The following is a 23,982-nucleotide window of genomic DNA, read 5'->3' as shown; positions in this document are numbered from 1 at the left end:
GACAATTTGCATTTTTTTTCATACTCAGTCTCTGAAATCTAGCCTGTGGTTTCTACTTAGCCCACATCTCAATTTGACAGCTGCATTTCAGTACTGGGGCAGAGGTGGGGGTCCTCCACAAGTCTAGGTCAGGGTCCTCATACCTGGGAGGGCAGAAGTGAAAATCTTTTCTGACTATATTTAACCCAGAACAGATCCTGCTCATAAACAAATGACCTGCGTTTTCACTATCAGAATCTTGACGCCATTCATCTTGTCAGTGGCTTGTAAACTTCAGAGTGAATGAATCATGCGGAGGGCTGATGAAAACAGGTTGTCCAGGTCCACCCCTGGAGTTTCTGATTCTGTAGGTCTGACTTCGCAATTCTAACAAATTCCTGGGGCTGCTGCTGCTCCAGGGACCCACACCTGGAGAACCACTAATCTAGTCTAACATCTGGCCAATGAGTACCTTCCGTAAACAGCCTGTTCTCCTGAGTGCGCAGTCTACTTCTATTTGATTACCTCCTATGGTGGTAACCTTATGATCTGCGAAGGCTATCAACTTTGGTCAATGCTAATTCTTTCCTATATTGAGCCTAATTTGATCCTTTGAAACTTCCTATTGCTTTTGCCTTCAGGGCCTAATTCCGCCTTCCCCATACAAAGCCTTCACAAAACTAAAGACCTGTTTTCTCCCTCTTCTTACTCCCTGATATTCTATACCCTTTGTATTTTGTTTTAGGCACTTCTGACAGGCTTAGTCTTACGCATTATTATTACAGTAAAGCTCAATATTTTCTTAATCTTTACAACAATTTTAAGATTAAATACCATGTTTCCCCGAAAATAAGACCTAGCCAGACAATCAGCTCTAATGCGTCTTTTGGAGCAAAAACTAATATAAGACCCGGTATTATATTATATATTATATCATGTTATATTATATTACATAAGACCTGGTTTTATGTTATATTATATTATATAAGACCCGCTATTATATTATATTATACCTGATCTTATGTTATATTATACAAGAACCGGTATTATATTGCATTACATTATATTATGTTATGTTATATTATATAAAAGGCCTGCTTATAGTAAAATAAGACCGAGTCTTATATTAATTTTTGCTCCAAAAGACGCATTAGAGCTGATTGTCCGTCTAGGTCTTCTTTTTGGGGAAACACAGTAGCTTACTATAAAAAAATGAGAATGAACCCCAAAATTTTATCTCAAAGCAAGATTTCATCGTTACAAACTTGGGCAATTCAGCCCCCATTTCTGCCTGTATTATCCCCAAATAGCGACATATGTCAAAGTGCTTTTAAAGCAGTCACTTCCAAATGCCTATCCCCAGACTGATGTCAGGCTCTGACAATGCTTTTATCAGTCTACAGCGGAAGAGAAGTTTTTCCACCAAGCCAAACTTAAATAGCTATTCTTCATTCAGAGAACATGTTCTTCCTACATTTTTCCATTGTTGAATCAATCTTTCTGTCATGAAATGAGGGTGACAAGGTGGTCAATAGAATTCCAAAGGCAGGGATTCTGTTTGCAAACTCTGGAAACCTCTGTGCAAAATCCAGGTCAGATTGGTCTCCTTCTGCTCTTGATCAGCCATTGTCTTGGAACCTCGAGTAGCCAGAAAACAGACTGCTTCCTCTGAGCCTGGCCATGGGCTTTCTCCTACTCTAACCCCGTGGAACAGAGAATCTTTTCTGGAGCCACTCATTAGGTGGGCCGAGCTTCCTAAATCACAAGAAAACCCCTTCCTCTTACTGGACATGAGACACCTGCACCTCTCTGAGGCTTCCCCATGGCTTGTACGTCATTGTTCCATGAGAAGGGGGACCAAGTGATACACTCCACATTGCCAACTGCAGCCCTACTCTCTCGTCAGCTGGCTTCCCATACTGTGTCCCGGGGCTCCAAGCCCACCACGGGCACATGGGCTTTCGGGAGTGCAATGCTCCCCCATATTCTCATGGGCAAGGCTTGGAGGAGAAAGTGAGAAGGGGGATGCATTGTGATTGGGCTGGGGGTGGGCACCGTAGGTGCGGCAGTGGGAAGGCCCCTCTGCTTTGCCTGGAACAGCTTAGGAGGAGCTGGTGTAAAGTCAGGATCTCAGAAGCCTCCCTTTCCCTGAATGCGTCTGACTCCAGGATCAGATCACTGAAATTCCAGTCTGAGTCACGCATTTGGATTTGGACCTCATGAAAAGGCAACAGCCGCAGGAAAACTAGGTCCTGTCAGCTCTGAACCAGGGTGCAGGGGTTGGCATGAAGGCAAAGGGTGCCCAAAGAAGTGTGCGTACGCATGGAGAGGGAGGGTTCTGGGGGTCTGTGTAGGCGGTTCCTGGCCTAAGAAAGTGGGTAATCCAAGAAAGAAAATTATCTTCTAGAAATGAGGTCAGCAAACTTTTTCTGGAAAGGGCCAGGCAGTAAATATTTTAGGCTTTGCCAGCCGTGTGGTCTCCTCTGTAACTGCAGTTACATAGCCACACCACTACATAACAAAGGAGGGTGGCTGTATTTCAATCAAACTTTACTTACAAAACAGGCCACATTTGGCCTGTAGGTTGTAGATTGTTGCCCTTTGTCCTAGATGACACCTAAAAAAACAGTAGCCAGTCTCTGTGGGCCCTGTGTTTTGTGCTTCTCTGGGGCTTGATTCGCACCTACTCATACTGTGCTCTAGAAATGTATCCTGTTTATCTGTCTGTGGCCTCCATGGCTTCTGGGGCAGAGACTTTGTGTCCCTGGTGGCAACACAGGAACAGGTGTTGAATACACATTTAGGGATAAAGTGTGTGTGTGGTGAAGGGGGAGATGATGTTTACAGCAGACAAACCTCACTGAGTATTTCCAGCCTTTTGGCAAAGAGCTACAGGGTTCGCATAGGAAAAGCGATCTTTGCTGATGACAGGTTCCACCAGAGACAGCAGCCTGGCTTACAATTTCACTCCTTGTTAAAATGCAAACCCATGGACAAATTCTGACGTCAGGGCTAAACCCCAGAAAGCAGCACCACTGGAACCGCCTGTAAACAGGCTGCTCCCACCCTCTGGGGAGCCCTTCCCGTTACAAACCCATCACCATTCACTTCAGACTCCTTCGATGAGGAGGAAAAACACTGCGGCTAGCCAAAGATATAAAATTCTATGTTATTGCAAAATCTAAGTGTCTCTTTAGGCCCATGTAACACTATTACGTGACGTCAATGGCTCAGGGTATCTGAGCTCTGTGCTTCCACTATTCTCAGAACAGCAGTAAAGACGTTTCTATTTAGAGCCTCAGAAAAGAAGAGGTGGTCCCTTGATTCTGCATCTCTAAGTCCTGTGCTAAGGGCTAGCTTGCTTTCCCTGGGAAGCAGGAAGAGTTTACAGGTGACAAGAGGCCAGAACCTAGACATTCGATTCCATTTAAGCTAACCAACAGCCTGAGGGCCTACTATGTGCCAGGCAGCATGGGCACACAAAGACCAGCACAGCCCAGTGACCCCGCTGGAGAGGAGAGAGCAGTTGGGCACGCAAATAGCCATGATATGGTGGGGGTAATACACAGCAAAGAAGGTACTTTGGGGGCTTGAGGAAAAAAAAGGGACTTGATGTTTCTTGGGCTGGACCATGAAAGCCTGGTAGAATTTGGGTACATGGAATTGCAGGGAGATTGGGGGTCCCATTCATTAAGTGAGAAAAAGAAGAAGGAGGAGGAGTAAGGCTAGATTGGTGAGGGAAGGTTGTGCTTTTTTGGACATAAACTGTGCTTGGCTCATTTCTGGCACGAGCGTGAATGAGCCCAAGCAGGCCTGCATTTTGCACTACGGCTTCACAGACCATACACGTTGGTTTGTGCTGCTTGGGACAAGTGTTTGTCTCTAAAGAGCCATCAGGATTTCCTCTGCCTCGCCCTCTGCCCGTGTCACCTCCCACATAATCTCATTCTTCCTCCTGGGATGTCTAAACTTGCTGTTGAGAGAATTGTTTTCCTATAAAAGTCAATTCCCTTCCTTTCCCAGAGGTCTCCAAGGACTTGCCTCTCTGTGTGGCTTTATGGTATTAACTGAAAATTTCCTGATTCCTGATAAAATTCTGTGCTGAAGGAGGCATTTTATGTTGAACTAAATCTTATGAACAAGGACATGATTGCTTTGGCTGTTCTAGGATATTTTGCCAAATGAATCTTGAAAAAGAAGACCAAAGCTGGAGGCATTACACTTGCTGATTTCAAAGCTATATTACAAAGCTATAGCTATATTACAAAGCTATAGAATCAAAACAATATAGTAATGGCATAAAACAGACACAGAGATCAATGGAACAGAATAGAGAGCCCAGAAATAAACCATGTATAGGAGGTGTGATCAAACAATATGGGGAATGTTTAAATAAAAAAAAAAATTATTACACTAAAAGACACATTGCCATTAATCTCCCTCAAGATACTACCGCTCACTTCAGACACACTTATCCCATTGTTCTTGCCACTTTCTGAAGCAGTTCTGGAAGTCCTCTTTCATGAGTGTCTTTAGTTGCGCTGTCATGGCTGCCTCATGTCCTGAATTGATTCAAAACATTTATCTTTCACGGTCATTTTGACTTTGGGGAAGAGCCAGAAGTGCACGGTGCCAGATCTGCTGAATAAGGTGGATAAGGACACACCATCATGTTTTTATCTGACTGAAATTGCCGTATCAGAAGTGATGTGTGACACGGAGCCTTTCCATTGTGATAAAAAAGATATGGTGAATGCTGCTGCCAAGTGCCATCCATCGGAAAGGTAGGGATCTTCAATCTATGGGAAGCGGTGCATCGAACCTTATTAACAGTGTGTGACAAGTTTCAACTTGTTCAGTGCACTCAGGCAGGTGTGAGCTATGGTTGAGAGACACTGTGTTGTGACGTGTGCCATAAATCATCCTCCATCATGACAACGCTCTGTGTCACACATTGCTTCTGGTATATGTCAATTTCTGTCAAAAAAACATTACGGTGTGTCTTCATCCACCTTATTCAATGGATCTGGCATGGTGTGACTTCTGGCTCTTCCCCAAAGTCAAAATGACTCAGGACATTAAGGCAGACATGACAGCACAACAAAGACACTCATGAAAGAGGACTTCCAGAACTGCTTCAGAAAGTGGCAAGAACAACGGGATAAATGTGTTCGAAGCGAGGGGGAGTATTTTGAAGGAGATTAATGGCAATGTGTCTTTTACTGTAATAAATTATTTTATTTAAACATTCACTGTATTGTTTGGTCACACCTCATATATGGTCAATTAATTTATGACAAAGGAGCCAAGAATATATAATGGGGAAAAATAGTCTCTTCAGTAAATGATAATGGGAAAACTGGACAGCCATATACAAAAGAACGAAACTAAACCATTATCTTACACCATACATAAAAATCAACTCAAAATGGATTAAGCACTTAACTTAAGACCTGAAACCATAAAACTCCTAGAAGAAAACATAGGAAAGAAGCTCCATGACATTGGTCTTGCTGATGATTTTTTGGGTGTGACAGACACCCAAAGCGCAGGCAATGAAAGCAAAAATAAACAAGTGGGACTACATCAAACTAAAAAGCTTCTGCACAGCAGAGGAAACCATCAACAAAATGAAAAAACAACCTACCAAATGGGAAAACATATTTGCAAATCATGTATCTGGTAAGGGGTTAATATCCAAAATATATGAAGAACTTATACAACTCAATAGCAAAAACCAAACAATCCGATTAAACAATGGGCAGAGAATCTGAATAAAGTTGACACCTGAACAACGTAGGGGTTAAGGGTGGCACCACTTGCACAGTAAAAAATTTGAGTATAAATTAACTTAGGCCCCCACATATGCTGATTCCCAATCAGGGATCAAAATTATTAGACATTTTTCCAAGGAAGACATTCAAATGGCCAACAGGTATGCGAAAAGGTGCTCCACATCACTAATCAACAGGGAAAAGAAAATGAAAACCACATGAGGTATCAACTCATACCTCTTAGAATGGCTGCTATCAAAAGACAAGAAATAACGAGTATTGGTGAGGATGTGGAGAACAAGGAACTCTCATGCACTGTTGGTGGCAGTGTAAATTGGTGCAGCCACTATGGAAAACAATATGGAGATTCCTCAAAAAGTTAAAAATAGAACTACCACATGATCCAGAAATTCCACTTCTGGGTATTTATCCAAGGCAATAAAAACACCAACTAGAAAAGATATATCCACCCCTGTACATTGCAGCATTATTTACAATAGCATAGACACGGAAATAACCTAAGTGTCCATGAACGTTAGAATGGATAAAGAAAATGTGGCATGTGTGTATGTGTGTGTGTAGACACACACCTATATGTACACACACAGTAAGTCCTCACTTAACATTGTTGATAGGTTCTGCAACTTTAAGCGAAACAACATACAACAAAACCAATTTTACCACAGTCTAATTGATACAAACAAGGGTTAAGTTCCTACTGTATCTCATCAACATTATAATGAAACAACATTAAACAAAGCAACATTATTTGATGACCTGCTATATAATCAAATATTATTCCGCTGTTAAGAAAAAAGGAAGTCTTGCCATTTGCTACAGCATGGATGGACACTGAAGCCATGACCCTAAGTGAAATGAATCTGACAGAGAAAGACAAATACTATATAACTTATATGTGTAATCTTAAAAAACAAACAAACAAACAAAAAACCACACACATCAAAAAAACCACACTCACAGACACAGAGAACAGACTGGTCATTTCCAGAGGTGGGGTGGGGGGTAGGTGAAATGGGTGAAGGCTATCAAAAGGTACACACTTCCAGTTATCAAATAAATAAGTTGTGGGGATATAATGCAGAGCATCGTGACTATAGTTAACAATACTGTATTGTATATTTCAAAATTGCTAAGAGAATAGATCTACAAAGTTCTCCTCCCAAGAAAAAAATTTGAACCTATGTGTGATGATGAATGTTAACGAGGTGATCATTTTGCAACATATTCAAACATCCACAGACACCTTCAATGGACTGAGACACCAACTATGTGTACACATACAGTAAGTCCTCACTTCACACCGCTCACTGCATGGCTCACTGCACTCAGTCCCACTCCCGCTTCGGAAGCCGCCTTCTCAAGAAGCCCAGGCATCCTTCGGTCCCGTTGTCCCCCAGTTCATTTCTTTGTTTGGTGAGGCTTCACCTTCCTTTTTTTTTTTTTTATAATTTATTTTTTAAATTTATTGGGGTGACAATTGTTAGTAAAATTACATAGATTTCAGGTGTACAATTCTGTATTACATCATCTATAAATCCCATTGTGTGTTCACCACCTGAGGCTTCACCTTCTGATCCCACACTTGACAAGTCTCTGACATGTTCCACTGAAATGGAGTATGACTCAAAGCTCTTCATATCTTTTAGAGACATTGTCCCTTCTTTTAAAATCCTCATCTACGTCAAAAGCCGTATTTTGTATGTTTTCAAAAATAGATAATTGGTAATTATGTTTGTTGAGTGCTTTTAAACCAACAAACTTTAAAGCAGGAAGTGCAAATACACATAATCCAGTATTAAAAGTATAAATCAAAAAGAATACTGATACCAATGTTGCTCTCTATGAGAAAACTCTCTAAAAAGGTTCTTAAATATAGCAACTTATTAAAATTCTGTCACTTCAGAAGACAACGTTCAAATTATTGTTCTACATGATGTAATGATAAAAAAAATCACAGTACTAATTTGGACTGAGTCTTGCTTTTGATACAAATCTGTAGGAGTGAAATGTTCAAATGCATATATACTTTTTGTTTGCTTGAGAAATTAAGATAGAAACACAGAACATTTTTTATTTGGAGGAAGAATTTTATGCTCCCATAAAATATATTAGTTTCGAGTTGCATAGCCACAAGCTAAATCATATCTGATGTGCTTTCCTAAGACAGTAGCACAGGCTGGCAGGGGAATTTTTTTTTATTTGTCAAAGGAGCCTAATTTTGTTATAAACCTTCTTAATTGGCAACAACAATAAGACACGGAGAAAGACAAGCAGAGAACAGTGGTGAGAAGGTAACGCACGGTCAAGCAGACAAAGCAAATGAAGCAAACTGAATACCATACCTGCTTATTATTGTCGGTGGCACAACACAGCTTCTTGAGGGAGACAAAATGCCTAATTTTCCTAATAACATAAATAATCAGGTATTAGTGAGTCAGATGTGAGATGATTCAACAAATTAGCAAATGAAAACATCAACAGAAACTTCTTCAAGCAAAACTCCAGGGTCTATTCTAGGGCAGTTTTAAAATTCAGATAAAACCCAATCTACAGAAAATGCGTTTTCACACGCAGCCCACATGTGCCTTCCGAAACTGGGCTTCGCTTTTAATCACAGCCAGCTCAGAAACACTTTGCTAATGGGTATTTCATTTTTTACCATCTCTTGAAGCTTGGCTCCTCAATATCTTTCAGTGATAGGATGAAATACTACTCCAGACAAAATTGGCTTTAATTCTGCTGATGCTTATAATTTTATAGCTTATATAAAAAGCAAAAGACTCATCTGGACAATGACCAAATTTCATAGCTGCTATTTTTATATTTAACATTCCGTATTATTTTACAGTATGGTCATCATAACGAATGCATTTTTCAGATGGCAGAAAAAAAGCCTTTTACTTTAAGGTCATGGCCAGAATCCCACAACAGCGTGTGGTCCTGCTCATTACCACAAAGGAGACCAGGAAAAGACTATAGGTGCCTCAGCTCTGCACAAAATTCAGCTCAAGGTAGATTTTCTACTGAGAGTGAAACCAGGAATTCCAGAGGCCTATGCTAGATTGTATAGTAATGAGTCTCCTCCCTATTTTTTGTCTCTCTTTGGCTCTGTCTTTCTCTCTTTGGTTCAGTGTTCTCTGGAGGATGCTGAGGAGAGCATAGAAAATTCTGTTTATCCTGTAATGAGCTTCACCGAACAGGAAGAGGTAAAATTTCCCTACTTTTAATAAGAATTTCTTCTGATAGCTCACTGCCTGCAACTGGGTGGGGGGTGGGGGTGGGCATAACACTGTGTCTAGACAAAAGAACGCCTCTCTCTTATCTGTAAAATCTGAAAGATCAGAAAAATTCATTCCGAGACATTACCCAGCAATAGCGTGTCTCCTCTGCCTTGGTTACCTAATAATTCTGGTCACACACACAAAGTGAATCTTAGCGTAAATTTTCTGAGAAGATGGTCTAAGGATGATAACAGCAGGCCAGCCACTGTGGCCTCTGAGCACTAACCACTGACGGGAATGGCCACGCTGAGGCCCCTGCATTCAGGGGAAGGGTCTGGGAGGCATCTCTCTGGGCTCATAACCCTCAGTCAGGGTCTGCCAGTACCCCCCCGCCCCCCCCCATAGACTGAAGCACAATGGCAGGAAATACAAGACGGTGGTCTCTGCACTGAGGGGGAACAATTTCAAAACTAACCAAAATAAGTAAAATTGGAGGAGAAACAACCTACAGACACTTTGCTGACTTGATGGAATGTCTCATTTTCTGACCACGCAACAATTTGCAAGGAACCTGGGTAGTCACAAGAAGCACAGGCAGGACTCTCCTCTTCCGGCTATTGGCATATAACTGCCACATTTTCCTTTTCCCAAACGTCACACAACAGCGTGCATCCCTTATAAAGCCGACTATGAAGCTGGTGTTGACCTTCAGGGTGGTTTACAAAGGCTCTCAGTGATGTACTGTTTGGCTTCATAAACCTTCCCACAAAACTTAACTGGGAGAAGGAAAAGGGATTACATGTTTGCCTTATCTCTCCACGAATGACTAGGCTTCTCTGGTAATCCAAGATTAAATGGAATCAGATCACCTCTGCTTTCGATCAGAAACACCTTTCTCTCCATAACCATGACGTCCAGGGCGCTCACCCCCTTGTGGAGCAAGCGCCAAGCTGGCCTGGAGAGAGCCAGCCCAGAGCTGATACCTCAAGGAGAAAAGGTCGGCTCCCAGTTGCTTTGTTGTTGTTGTGATGAAGGGGGAAGGCCTAGAAATTGAGCTCCTTCAGAGAGCAGTGGGGAAAATGGAACCACAGACAGTCAGGTGGAGGTGGGCAGTTGGGGTGATGCTTCATAAAGCCCACACTCAGGAGAAGAGAGTGGGAAGGAAAGTAACATGTGGGGGTTGTTGCTGGCTACATGGATGTGTCCTTGGTATATACTATAAAGTACAACCCAACGCTACTTTAGTTGTGGGTCTAATGCTTACGCTGGTATTTCAATATGCACATCCAATGCTCACATGGGCCCTTCAATTAAGAGTTCAAGAATTTGCTCTTACCCTCCTTGGCCAATCACTGGGGTGATCTTCACATGCTGTTGGATGCTGTCCCCGGATTTCCGTCTGGCATAGTAAATCCCCTGCCACTCCTACATGGACAAAGAGAGCTGTTAAAATCCTTCTGTGACAGCTGAGGTCTGCTCCTACAGTGCGTCTTATCAAGTTGAGCAATCAAGTTCCCACATGCTTTTGTTACATTCCACAAAACACCACTTGATTGTTACACCCGCTCACTACATAGGGCTCAAGGTCACAATGCACGAAGACCACAAGACCAATATGTCCATCCCCAGGCTACCCCTTTGAGCTTTCAGGACACTCGACCAGTGTGTGGAGTTCCTGTTTTCAGTCCTATGGGTGTCGTGGCACCAGGTCAAGGAATTCTTCTGAGGTCTCAAAACCTTTATAACAACCTGACAGCTTGAAATTATCATCCTTAATTTACAGATGGGTAAACTGAGGCTTAGAGATTCTAACTTATTTGCAAAGGGAAGTGTGAAGATTCCTGCTGTCTCTGGACCCTGGGGGACTGGCTGAATGAAGAGCCTGGTGTCCTCAAGGGGGAGCCTGCGGCACCTCCACAGTGGCTGAGAGGGGGTGCTTAAACCAGAACCTGAGCCTTTTCTCTGCAGCCTTTTCCTGCCCTCACCCACACCAGGTGGCTAACTGGTATGCAGACTGGGGTCACCAGATGTGTGGCAGTATTCTTTTGGCTATTTTTTAGAGTACTTGACAACTTTCTGTTTCCTTATAAGTCTCATTGCCCCAATTTTTAAAATTAACTTTGGCCAACATATATAATCCACACTTATTTTATTCCTGCAAACTGGCCCTCCATTAAATAAATATAATACTTATCTAACTACTTCACATCAGACAAAGCAAGATGAAAGAAAGAAAGAATATGTGAGAACACACTGAATGCTTAAAAGAAAATGCAGAGGAAGTTCCAGGTACAGGAGTCATGCTCCTATGGAGTGCGGGGCGGGGGCGGGGGGGGGGGCTCAGGGAAGAGTCCTACTGCAGCAAAGGGGGGGGCCACTGACAAGCTGATGTGTCAGGGAGACACGAGCAGTCCATTTCTACTGAACTGTGATGAGTAAAGAGAACAGAAACAGGAAGACTGAAAACTGGGCCTCCGTATAAATATTGATATGAAATAACAACAACAACACATAACAGCTCTATGAAGTAGAACTCTGCTCAGAAACAGGAATGATATTCTAGCAACAACAGGTGGGATATATGCACGCCAAGGAGGAAATATAAAAAATCACCAGGTTCTACGTCATGGTAAGTACCAGATTCATTTAATATCCAAAATTCACAATAGAATTAACTCACTTTGCAAACATAAAAGATTTGTCATTTAAGTATTACATAATGGTGTTAAAGAAGCTATTCTGAAAGACCTGACCCAGAAACTCACATAAAAGGAGAATGTACTGGACAGGGATTTGAAGATTTGTTTTGTGTGTCTTACCCACCTTGCCTTTCTTGATGCACGTGTTGATGGTGTCCAGGAGGTCTGCCCGGTTCTTGTCGCTTTTGGGCAGCTCAGCGAGTTCTTTCCCCAGGAGTTCACCCTTGTGGTAGCCCATCATCCTTTCGAAGGCTGGGTTGACATACTATGAACAGGAAGTAACTAGTTACAGGTCAGTGCAGGGACGCCGCGTGCTCTGGAGGAATGCTTGCTGGGACACGGAGGAACGTGTTGGAATAGCCCATCCACGATGACTCATTTTGAAATCTTTAGCAAAGGTCATTTAAATTTCCCCTTTACATATAACATCCTCTATTCAACTTTTTCCTCCTTGCTCTGGTTTTATAACATTCAGATAGCTGGTAGGTTTTTAAAGGGGCCGAAAGCGTTCCCCCAGAGAAAAACTGCAGTCAGTATAGTTTCCCTTTCAGTGCAGCACCCACCATCCTCAGCCCATTTGCTCCTGTTCATGGAACAGGCTGGGAGGTGATTAATAGTATGTGACAGCTTCCCCGTTTCCCTCTCCCCGAGATACAGGGTTCCTAACCACCAGGTCCTCATTGTAGAATGACGGACTCTGTTCCCTGTGAAAGGCATCATCTCTTAGATTACACATGGGGAAGGCGAGTAGAGAAAAGGGAGGCCCTTCTCCTCATTACTGAGACCAGCACCCGGCTGCCCACTGTACAAGAGGGAGGCGCAAAGCAAACGTGTTCCATGAAGAGAATTGATGGTTCAAGTTTGGATACTGGTGGGGGAAATGTGGGATTTGTGCCTGGTCTGTACCAGAAACATATCTGGTTTCTCTGCGGTCCAGGTGGGCCAGCAATCGGTAGCAATATGAGGAAGATTTCAGATCCATTTCAAGGAGCAGCCAGGAAAAACAAATTCTATAAATATGGACAAACAGGTAGGAAGGTTTTGGAGTGGGAAAGCCATGGCTACATATTTTGGTTCCAATACTGATTAGCGGGCCTTTCCTTGGGTAAGTTCCTTGACCTTGATGGGCCTCAGCCTCCCCATCTGTACCACAGGGCACTTATGTCTCTTTCATGGGCTTGCTGAATGGAAATGAGATAACCTTGTGAGTGTGTAGATGACAGGGCTGAGGGATACTGACGTTAAGGGTCCCGTATGAGAGCAGGGTGTGTCTGTGTGTGCAGTGTGGGGTGCTGCAGGAGAGCAAAGGTGGGGCTCTGCCTGTCATGGGCCACTATGTTGAGCACTGCTGGTCTCTACTGATGATACAAGTACCCCTCACATTCGGTGTCACTATGCAAACCAACTGTAGGCGGGCCAGTACTCGTCTGTGCAAAGTCTACATTTCAGAGCATTTTTTTAAAGTATCAATGCCTTTCTTTCCAAAAATTATAATAAGAAGACTATTTCAACAAAGTTTTGTCTACTATGAACATTTCCTTAGAAAGATGCCTTTAGTATTATATATAAGAGTGCTTTATAATTAGAACGCCAGCTATCGGCAAACTCTTATTGAATAGCTAATTTTTAGCTTATAAGATTATCAGTTTTCTTTGCATGCTTTGATATTCCTTTCTCCAAAGAAAACATGCTGAAATTTGAGAATTATGGGGAAAGTACTTGAAAAAGAGTGGCTCAAACTTGAAAGGTTCTATTTTGACATCTAAAAATAAAAATTGTCTCTGTACCTGAATCACATGGTCATCGCTTGTTATTTCTATGGCTTCATGACAGTGGTCTAATGCTGTAAACACTGAATTACAGGCCCTGAAAGTTGCAAAAGATTGATGTTAGTTCTGCTATAAAACCACAAGTGTTTCATCTGTTAATTTATCAAAGTAAACAGTTCCTCAGTCATTAAAACCATGTACCTTCTGATATTGTTTTGAGAAAAGAAAAAAAACACCTAGCTTTTCCAACTAAATGAATAAACAGCATATATTTCCATACATATGATACAAAGACAAGAACTGTAACCAACAAAATCTTCATGGATCATGATAAGAACTACATACGCATGTACTGAATGAAACCTTAATACGGACACAAAGGAACAAAGGTGCCGGGACAGTCTTCTAGGTCCCCTGTGTTCTAGGCCAGTGATGTCATCCTGTTCCATGCACACTGTGGTCATGGAGAAGTCAAGTCCCTATCAATTAAGAAAACCTACTTAAGCCCATCGGATCTAAGGTATTCTAGCCTTTTGCAATACACAGAAACTTTTTCCCCCTTTCTCTCATGATCGCCGATAAACAAGTCTTTATAGTACTTTGCTTTTAACCACACCCACTGGCATGATGAAAGACAAATACGGCAGGCAGGAATCCCCCCCCCCCCCCCCCCCCCCCCCCCGTCTAGATAACTGTACAGCTGAGCAGGTGGGCACTTTTCTTGGGACCTTCGCTGTATATCTGGAATATTTGAAATCATTTCAGTTTCTCAGTCTCTTGGATAGAATTGTAACTGTCTTCCAAATCTATAGAACTCCAGATACGGTATGTAATTTACTATCTAACAGGAGGTATGTACCTAGTTCTTAGAGCTTTGTTATTTGTACTGGCTGTTTAAAGAATCTCAGTGAAGGCTTTCCTACACGTTACAAAAAAGATGTTGATTTACTGGAATGATGTTTCTTCTTACAAAACAAACTCTTAAAAGGTAATTTGTTTTTTCCACTCATAACGGCATCTAACTTTGCCATCCTGTTTTGAACTATTTCCAAGGGATAGGGCAGAACAAACTGGGTAAAATCTGGTCCCATATTTTGCTAGTTATGGGACCTTGGGCAATTTTTTATCTTCGCTGGCCCTCAGTTACCTCATCTATCAAAATGAGGAAAATAACACACATTTTACAGGTTGTTATATGAATCAAAAGAGATAGTTTATGTGAGGCACTTCTCAAAGTGCTTAAGAATTCAACACAAGGTATTTGTTATTATTAGTAAGATCCCAGAGTAACATTTCTTTGTTTCTAAGGCTTTCAAAGGCTGTTGGTAAAAAGTGAATAATGACCTATCTTTTCTCATAATTATGTTTGAAATATCAGACCAATAATAGCAAGGTAACCTGCATGGGGAAGTGAAAGATTTTAGCCGGATGAAGGACAGTGTGTTACAGTTTCAGAGATTAAGGGACTAGTGTCGGAAGGTAAGTAAAATAAGTAATTATGATGTGAGTGAGCAAAGGAGAACATAAACCTAACTTAACTGAGATTCCTGATGTTTTCTTATTTAAATTGCTCCAAACTACCTAATTTAAATTATCCTACTAGCATCTCTGCATTTGTATACGTGATCCTTTAAAATAAAAATAAAAAAGAATAAAAGGAAACTTTAAAATTGTTACTATAGCCGTTGCTGCATTGCTTCTCATTAAGAGGCAAGTGAGAGCTAGTCTTGCCAGAATTATTTCCCAGGCACCTGGTGCAGATCCTGGCATCACAGGAAAGTGTTCCCTGTCCTCCAGAAGTTAGACGTGCAAAAGCATACTCTCTGTGGGCTAATTCCTTAACTTTGAGAGCTGGATAATTAAAGCTCTAACACATTTTATCAAATGATAAATTCCTCTTTTGCCCAAGTATTTTCTTAAAGTACCTGTGTGTCTCAACTAAGTATGTAAACAGATACTTCAGAGTATTCTTGTTTTTGTGAATTCAAGAGGCTGCCTTTATACAAGATTATTGCTCCGATCTCCAAAATTTATCTATTAAACGTTCATTGTATGATTATCCACAAAGCATAAAATCTTCAATAAATATAATGCCCAATGGGACAAAGCAAATTCTCATCAACAGTTGAAGTGAAAGGATATTGGTGGGACCGGCAGATTATTTTCCCCCAGTGACTAACATTATGGACTGCAATGTTTAGATCTAGGCTTTAAACCAATTTGGTTCATTGTTCTATTTAAATAAACCTGCAGCAAAATGAGGTAATCAACTTGAATCATGTTTCTAGAGTTTGGGAATTTAATTGCTTGTATTAATTATTAATACTCTTCATGCAGAAGAACCCTAGCTTTATTAATTTTCTGTTCTTGGGAACCTTGTAACTCTGGTCCTCAAACGTATCCTTCAGGTTGAGAAGTTGGAAAATTGGAAAAAGCAGCGTAAGGAAAGGTAACTTTGGTATGGAAACCCCTGAAGTGCAAGCGATGTAACCATTTCCCCCACCTTCTTAAGGACCCTGGAAGGTCCAGAAGGCAAGGCAAGTATTATAGGAGTCTGGGTATAAAGTCTACAAAGGCACAGTGATCTGATTGGGTGCAGAGTGTATCAGCTGAAAAGCAGGACACCTGGATTCTACTCCAGCGTGGGGACCAACATGGTAGCTGTGATTGTGTCAAGTCTCCCTGGCTCTCGGTGTTTTCCTCTGTCATCTGTGGCTGGGGTGGTTGGATTATAGGATCTCCTGTGTCCTTTCCAAAGGTATTCCAGAATCTACTCAAACAACACATACACACACACACACACTGAGGCTGCCTGGAACAAGGGTAGAACTGGGCAAGGTGGTGGCTTGTAGAGAGAAGATTCTGAATACAAATCCACATTCCAGTGGGAGTCTGCTGGGAGGCGGAAGCGGGAGGAGTGGAGGCAGGAGGGGCTCCTGGACTTGCTGCTGGTCAGCACCATTCCTGGGCGATAATGCAGTAGGGGCCCCTTACTCTAAGCCTTCACAATTGGGCTTCTCCTTCTGTGACACAATGGCTGTGATGCAGTGCACACAGGATAAGCACTCTGTAAACACTTCTTAATTCTGAGAGATTTAGCGTTCCAATGAATATAAAGTCTTCCCCATCAGAAACTGATTCTTTCTAAAATTGAGGACTACCGCCTTCTTAAGGTTTGGAGTAAAATAAACACGGTGATTTGGGTGTAAGTCCTGGATAACAGATATCAGACTGACTAATGACGACACAATAGCTGGTATTGCATTAGTATAAACTGATCAGTTTAAACCCCACTAAGTAGCTAAATCTTATCTGATTTTGGATAACAGTTCTTTTCATAATACAGAAGCATAAGAATATTAGAAGAGTTAAATGGTCATCATTTAACCCACATTTTCCTAGGCTTTCCCCATTTCACGAATTCTTCTGTTCAACAAAGTAATTCATCAAACGCACACAGAAATAAGATTTACTTCTATCTTTAAAAGTTATTCTATATAATGGAATTTTAAAATTAGATAGTTTTTGTTTGATCACCCGATCTTTTCTTTTTCTTGGTTAATATGGTTACCATACATGAAGACCTGGACAGAAGTATCTACCTTCAACATTCAACAATCATCCTTGCACTACAGCTTGTCCTTGCAAAATACTAGTAATGTCACATATTTAGCTGCAGCTGGGGGCGGAATTGCAGGCGAAAGTATTATGTAATTAGACTAAAATTGTTCTGGCATTGTGTAATAAAGAGCTTCATTTTCCCAGTCTACAGCAAGCGACAGAGTTGCCTGCCTACCGCTGGGGTGCAGGTAGAGGCTTTAGAGGTCCTTGATGGCCCTAAGGAGCTGGGGACAGTCACGATATGGGGTCACCATTTGCCACTCCCCCACCCCGCTGGTCCCAGATCTTGTATGCTCAGGGAGAGTCAAATCAGGAACAAACACCTTACTCCTTCAATAAAAGGGAAGGAACTTGGAGAAGGTTGAGGCAGAACCAGCTAAAAAGCAACAGAAGAAACCGATCACTTAGCCCTCGTCTGGCCTTGTCCTACACAGAACTCTAACCTGCCCAGCAACCCCCATCCCACCTGCAGGAGTTGCTGTCATGCTGGTTGCTGTTGACTGGGAAGAGAGGCTCTTTACCAGCGAAGCTTAAGCTGGTGTGGAAGGTAAGGGGAATCAGGATTCTGTGCAAACCTCCCTTCTTGGGGCCACTGCCTGCCTGAGTCATGCACCAACCTCATAATGATTTGTGTTAAGAAATTGAGCCTTCTCACTATGACCTCTATAATGGGTCCAACTCCCCCAGCTAGCTCCAGTCAGTGAGGGGTGAGGCGTTATGGAACTTACATAGTGTTAGGTACTGTGAAACTTGCCAAGTTCTGAATCTGATGAGACCCTGAAAAGTTTTCAGTGCCCCGGCTCTAAGCAGAGTTCACCAGCCTAACAATAACCTGAAGCCCTTTCTTTAAGCCTACGATGCTTGTGAGGGATGTTTCTATCCAATCGCCAGACCTGCCTTCGCCTGCTCACTGTGGACCAGGCACCTTTGACATCTTACATGTGCTATCACATTTACTGTTTCCTAAGAAAACTCAGACAATTATTTAAAATAAAATGAGGGAATTACCTATCAAAGCAATAAGTATCTGTTCATTTTTGTTGTAGATAATACACAGCAAAAGATGTACACCAAAATGAAATCCCTCTTTTTAAAATTCTATTCATTGTGAAAACATCTAAAAAAACTGTACAGTCTTTTTACCTTCAATTAAAACAGCCGAGATTCCCAAGAATGAAAACAATTAATGTACAATATTAAAAATCATAAATTTCTGAAGTAAAGGCAATATGGTTTTCTTGAAAAATTCTATTAAGTTCTCTGAGGCTAATAAATATGTGGATACAAAGAAACTAAGGGATTTAACTTATTCAAAAATCTTTGGTAATATTACTCACCAAAGACTGTTAAAATACCTGAATTTCCACTGTTTGAGATTCTTTTTAGATACTTTCCCACATAAGAAAGTGTTTATTCCCACACTTTATTTCTTAAAGCGCTCTATCCACAAAAACAAATGAACAAACAAAAAAACCTTCCCTGACCAGGGGAACCCCAGAAGAACCTGCTTCTGTGGGTTTATGCCAACCCATTTTGCTTCCATGGGACAGAGGATAGCAGAGAAAAATTAAGTTTAAAAAGGGTTTGGTCCCCTTTGAATGCAAATTAAGTAATCAAGATAAGAAGTTTAATCATTTCAGTGAGATGCTATCTTATTTAATTTTTGCTAAGCCTGAAACCATCCTGACCTTGCAATTGGCCAGAGAGAGAAGCCAGGCTGGCACCGTCTGGCATCCTACTGCCTGGAGCTACTGGGAAAGGCCTCCCAGGGGCCATACGTTGGGTAGAGCCTTCTCTGTCCTCTGATCTCTCTCTGTTCAAGGGGACGGGTTGAAAAAATCAGGGTCCTGAGAAAGTGCTGGCATGGAGCATGAGCAAAACCAGGCATGAGCTAGGATCCTGATATTCCAAGATGTCCCAGAAGTAGAAAGTCCCATCACCCCATAGTTCTGACCATACCCTCAGACAATCCTATTCCAGAAGTGAGCATCAGGGAGAGACCTGCTCTTAGAGCACTAGATACCTGTTTAGACTTAAAATCAGTTTCTTGAAAAAATGTCATGCACTCAGGCCATAATGAAATTGCTATCTTGGTTATATAGCAATTATTATGGTTAGCATAATAAATATGCCCACTGGTTTGTCCCTATCCATAACAACCCATGGAGGAATGTATAAATGTTGAAAGTAGTAAGTAGAAAGTAATTCTCAAAGGCTATTCTTAATCTCTATCTAATTGCACAAAAATTAAACAGCACTTTTGCTTGGGTATAATTTTAAAACTGCTGTAAATAGTGGAAAATATTGTCAAAAGGAGAAATGCTTCTAATTTATTTCATTATATCAAAGGAATCTGCCGTGTACCCGCTACCATTATTTGTTTAACGGCTTCAAGATCCCTGTGACTCAGCCAGGAACCTGTGAATAGCAACCTGATGACAGACAAGCTTTTCTACAGAATTGTTAACCTCGTGCCCCCTCTTATTTGGCTACATACCGTAATTTGAACTGTGAGCGAACTTCCCCATGTTCTATTTGAATCAGTTCATTATAGCAAGCAATTATGCTGTTATTCTCCATAAATCTCTGAAAAGAAAGCAAAGATAACACATAAGACATATACAATTACTTCTTAAAGAGTCAAATAAAGAAAGCTTAACAATTTTTCCTACCCAGGTAACTGTTACATAAGAGAACTAATAGGTAAAATGAGACGAAGTAAAAGCAGTCTGTCAAGGTGTTTGCAATGCTTGTTTCAACATATGAGAAACAACAGAGCAGGTAATCTTGTATGCTTAACTCCCTTTCTAACAAAGATGGGAACAACTTAATTATGCGTGCTGACAGGAAAATAAACACACAATGTTGTTAATTACTGAAACACCTGTGCTTAAAAGTCTCCTAAAACCCAACACTGGACATATTTGGTGTGTGCCATGCTTCGAATGACCTCTTTCCAGGGAAGAGGTCCTTTGCTTCCTTCCTCATCTTCTGAGTACCTACTGTGTGTATGTCTGTCTGTCTCTCTGACACTCACACATATACACTTCCCCGTCTCTAGTGAGGATGGCTTCTCTTTGGGGAATACCTTTGAAGCCCCCTGACTTTCCCTGTGCAATTGGTCCCCACTATTCCAGGTGGAAGCTGGGTAGGGCTCAAGAAAGAGGGGGAAGGCATGAACACCCACAGAAGGGAAATACTTTCCTGTTTTTGTTTTGTTTTGTTTTGTTTTGTTTTCCAAAGCAAAGCTCGACATGGTTAGGTTCAGGTTCAGGTTGAGTTTCTGGACCGGTGAAGATTATAATCAGCCTATAACAGCTCTGAGCATTGTTAGCTGATGCTTCTTAAGATACAAAAAAACACATCTGTGATAAAATAAGTTTTGAAAATGTTGGGATAAACAGATTTAGACAGGTGTTTTTCTTATTTTTTAAGACAAAAAGTAAACTTCTATTGTCTATACTAATTATAAAAGTAATACACATTAATTTTAAAGTGTATACAATACAGAAAAACACAAAGAAAAAAACCTTTAAATCCCTGATAATGCAGTAAGCTAGAGATAATGTTATAAGCTGGAGATGTTAATTTTGGTTTATTTCCCTTAGGCTTTTATTATGTCTGTGTGTATTTATGCTATATTTTCACATCCAAGTAATAATTTTTTTATATTTTATTTTTCTTTAGGTCTCCTAAGAACTTCCATTGTAGTGAAAAACAGCTTGTAGGTGATGGTTTCTAAATGCTGGTGCATACACCATGTTTACCCGAAAATAAGACCGGGTCTTATATTAATTTTTGCTCCAAAAGATGCATTAGGGCTTATGTTCAGGGGATGTCCTCCTGAAAAATCATGCTAGGGCTTATTTTCCAGTTAGGTCTTATTTTCGGGGAAACACAGAAATTGTTTGCACATAACTGGCACGTAGTGTTTTGCAGACTAGAGGTAATGGAAGAGTGCATTTCCTTATTTTGGGGGGATTAACCCATATCTTTGAAATAATCTGAATGAATCAAAAGCAGTGGTTTTCAAATTTCAATGTGCTGAGTATCACCTGGCATTTGGTTAAGAATGCAGATACCTGGGCATAAACTTCCAGAAATTTAGGCAGGTTTCTTTAGTACAGGACTTCTCAGGGCTCAGTATGCTCGTTTGCAATATTGCTGATGAGCACTGTGGATTTTCAGGGGCGGGAGAGGGAAACCACAGTCTTCACAGATTTCCCAAACTTGTTTGACCACAGAAGCCTTTTGTCACGGAACACCTCTTAGGAGATTTTGGAACACTAGTGTTCTGTGGAACCGCTTGAGAAAGACTGCTAGTTTAGTGGATGCGGCATGGAGTTTGGAGTTAAATCCCAAGCATTTCCATTTTGACTTTGTTATGAGTACGAACTCTGGCAAGCCATTTAGTCCTTCTGAGCTGGTTGCCTCTGTTTCCAATCTCTCCTTGGTAGGTGAGGATTAAGTAAATCATCTAGCAGAGAGCTGCACAAATAATAAATCTCAGGCCGCTACTTCCACCTCCCCAGGGAGGCCTGTTCAGGGAGGAACTGTGCCACACATAGTAAGTATTCCATGGATACCTGTTCAACTGAATAAGCACCATTTCAGATAGAAAGAGCGACCCAAAGGTGGATATAAAAACAGCTGCCATCGCCCTTTGCTAAGATACTGGTTTCTAAAACGTTCAGAATGGACTGAGCCTCACGCAGTTGGCCACTTACACACAGTTACAGAGGCTGCAAGTGGAGTTGCTGTGGAATATTTGATGGTACAATTTGTTCCTGGATCCCTACTCAGGGACCCACAGACTGAAGCACTGGCCAATTAGCTAGCAACACAGGGCTGAGTTTCAGCAGATGATTTAATACAATCAAAACAACTCAGAGATGGGAACCAACCTCACGGAAGGCAGAATCGCTGTCATATTTGGAAGGGTGCTTGGTAGAGAGTTGCCAAAGACAAGATTTTGCCCAAATAAGGACACCAGCCACCTGGAGAGCAGACTCAACTGATTTTGTGTCACAGTAACTCAGGAGGGAACGTCTTTGTAGGTGTTGTGTGCTTCCTTCAGAAGGAGCCCAAACTATTTGTGGCACCCTGACCTGGCTGCCAAAAGGCCTTGATCAGAGCCAGTGCGAAAGAATACCAGGTGCCCCTGACAGGTCACGCTTTGCGTGCTCCCATCAAGGGTTTTATGCACCGTGGCTGACTGCAGAAAGTAGCACCAATCCACACAGAGGGAAATGAAACCTTCTGAGCAACATGGACAGGTTACAAAACACATATTATGTGGGTGCAAAAGTAATTGAGGCTTTTACAATTATTGTTAACCTTTTCAACCGCAATTACTTTTGCACCAACCTAATAAAAAGGGTACAATGGAATTTAACCTCCTAAATTTACTTAATTGCCTTTGCACCCAAAGAGGGCTCGTTGCTTCCTCTAAGCTTTTCTGTGAGCAGATGTGCAGTCTCAGCCTCCAGACAAGTGGCGGTCACTCCAAACAAAAACTCTATACCACTTGGAGGGAGGAGCCCTGAACCCTAAGCTGAATTCCGAAAGGGACACTCGACAGCACCTCTGTGGGTCCTCGTCAATGTCACCTACAGTGTGTCATTGCTGTTCTCAGAAATGAGGCTCCAAGGAACCGTACGTCCTCGTACTCTGAGAGGTCCTGCCTCAGGATAGTAATGGGCTGGGTGCAGTGGGGTGGTCAACGTGAAACAGAAGACCTATGAAACCTGTGAATCATTTCAGGTTACTTCTCAGGAAATGGTCATTGTAAGTAAAGAAGTGCCAGGTACAAGTCTCCTTTTACTTCTCTTCTTGTAACTCTCCATTCCAGAGCTAAGAAGCGTTGTCTCATACATTCTCATCAACATTCAGCATATAAGAACAGCTTTCAGCACCAAATGCCAGCCTTTGAGAGATGCGATGATGGACAGGAGGAAAGTTATGTGAGTGATACTGCTAACGAGAAACATTCATTTCTATGACACGTGTGAACCCTTATGCTTCTTAAATATTACATAGAGCCTTGCTCACGGGGAATTTCTGCTTCTCTATGGTCTACAACAGAGATTTATTTATTTTTTTTCAATCTGGGGGAGCAATACACCATTACTTAAAACACCCAAAGGAATTTTCATATTTCACAAGGCACAGGCAATATCCAGTTTTTGAGGGAAAAGGATGCATCCTGTCATCCATTTGAGATTCATGTGACGCGTGTCAAAAAAACCCGGAGATACCAGGTAAGCCTAGTAATTTAGTTTGCTGTTGAGTCTCCTTGGGGTAATCAATTTTCATCTTCAAAGCTGAGTATCAGTGTTAATTCATGTGGTCACTCAAATAATTTTTCTTTGCTGACATTCACAGGATGCCGTAGCCATCGTGGGCCTGTCCCTGGGGTGTACGCTCTGGCCAGGCCCCAGTGACCACGTAGCCCTGGTGCCGACGCGGTGCTTACCTCTGCATAATCATTACACATAGAAATCTGACGAGACAACTGATTCAAGTGAGATAACTTTGGGACTACAGAATTTTGACCTGATATAACAAGATGTGTTTTTATGTCATTCCATACCTGTAGCTAAGATCTATGGAGATCTGAGAGAAAAAGGAAAGAGGTTTGACTAGCAGTTGCTCATTACCGTCCCATAAGAATAGATACTTCCTGTCCTTTCCTTCCCTCCCAGTCCCAGAGCGGAATTCCCTTAGCAGTTATCCATGGCTGTTTGCCTTCACTGTGGTGGGAGAGCTAAGGGTAAGATGCCTGCACCCCAGGGAGGTGCTGGCTCATCTTCTACATACCCTGTTGAAGCCTGCATGCAGAAGAGGGAGGACTGAGGCCTCTTCATGGTCGCCCGATCTGCAGCAAAGCAGAAAATGT

General features: G+C 41.7%; 1 protein-coding gene across 5 annotated transcripts in view; it reads right to left on the bottom strand.

Annotated features, from left to right (window-relative positions):
* PDE8B (phosphodiesterase 8B) overlaps positions 1-23,982 on the bottom strand; it is a 228,602-nt gene that overhangs the window by 57,566 nt on the left and 147,054 nt on the right. For all 5 annotated transcript variants that reach the window (XM_019728158.3, XM_019728159.3, XM_088796580.1 and 2 more), the window contains exons 5-10: positions 23,904-23,961; positions 19,582-19,670; positions 13,482-13,560; positions 11,819-11,959; positions 10,332-10,420; positions 8,117-8,177 (exon numbers count right to left, since the gene is read on the bottom strand). In XM_019728158.3, coding sequence (XP_019583717.1) covers positions 8,117-8,177; positions 10,332-10,420; positions 11,819-11,959; positions 13,482-13,560; positions 19,582-19,670; positions 23,904-23,961 — 517 coding nt within the window. The remainder of the gene's footprint in view (positions 1-8,116; positions 8,178-10,331; positions 10,421-11,818; positions 11,960-13,481; positions 13,561-19,581; positions 19,671-23,903; positions 23,962-23,982) is intronic.

This window comes from Rhinolophus sinicus, chromosome 3 (assembly GCF_057876585.1).
Source record: "Rhinolophus sinicus isolate RSI-liver-muscle chromosome 3, RSI-T2T, whole genome shotgun sequence".
NCBI classification, from domain to species: Eukaryota; Metazoa; Chordata; class Mammalia; order Chiroptera; family Rhinolophidae; genus Rhinolophus; species Rhinolophus sinicus.
This window is presented reverse-complemented; position numbering and strand designations above follow the sequence as displayed.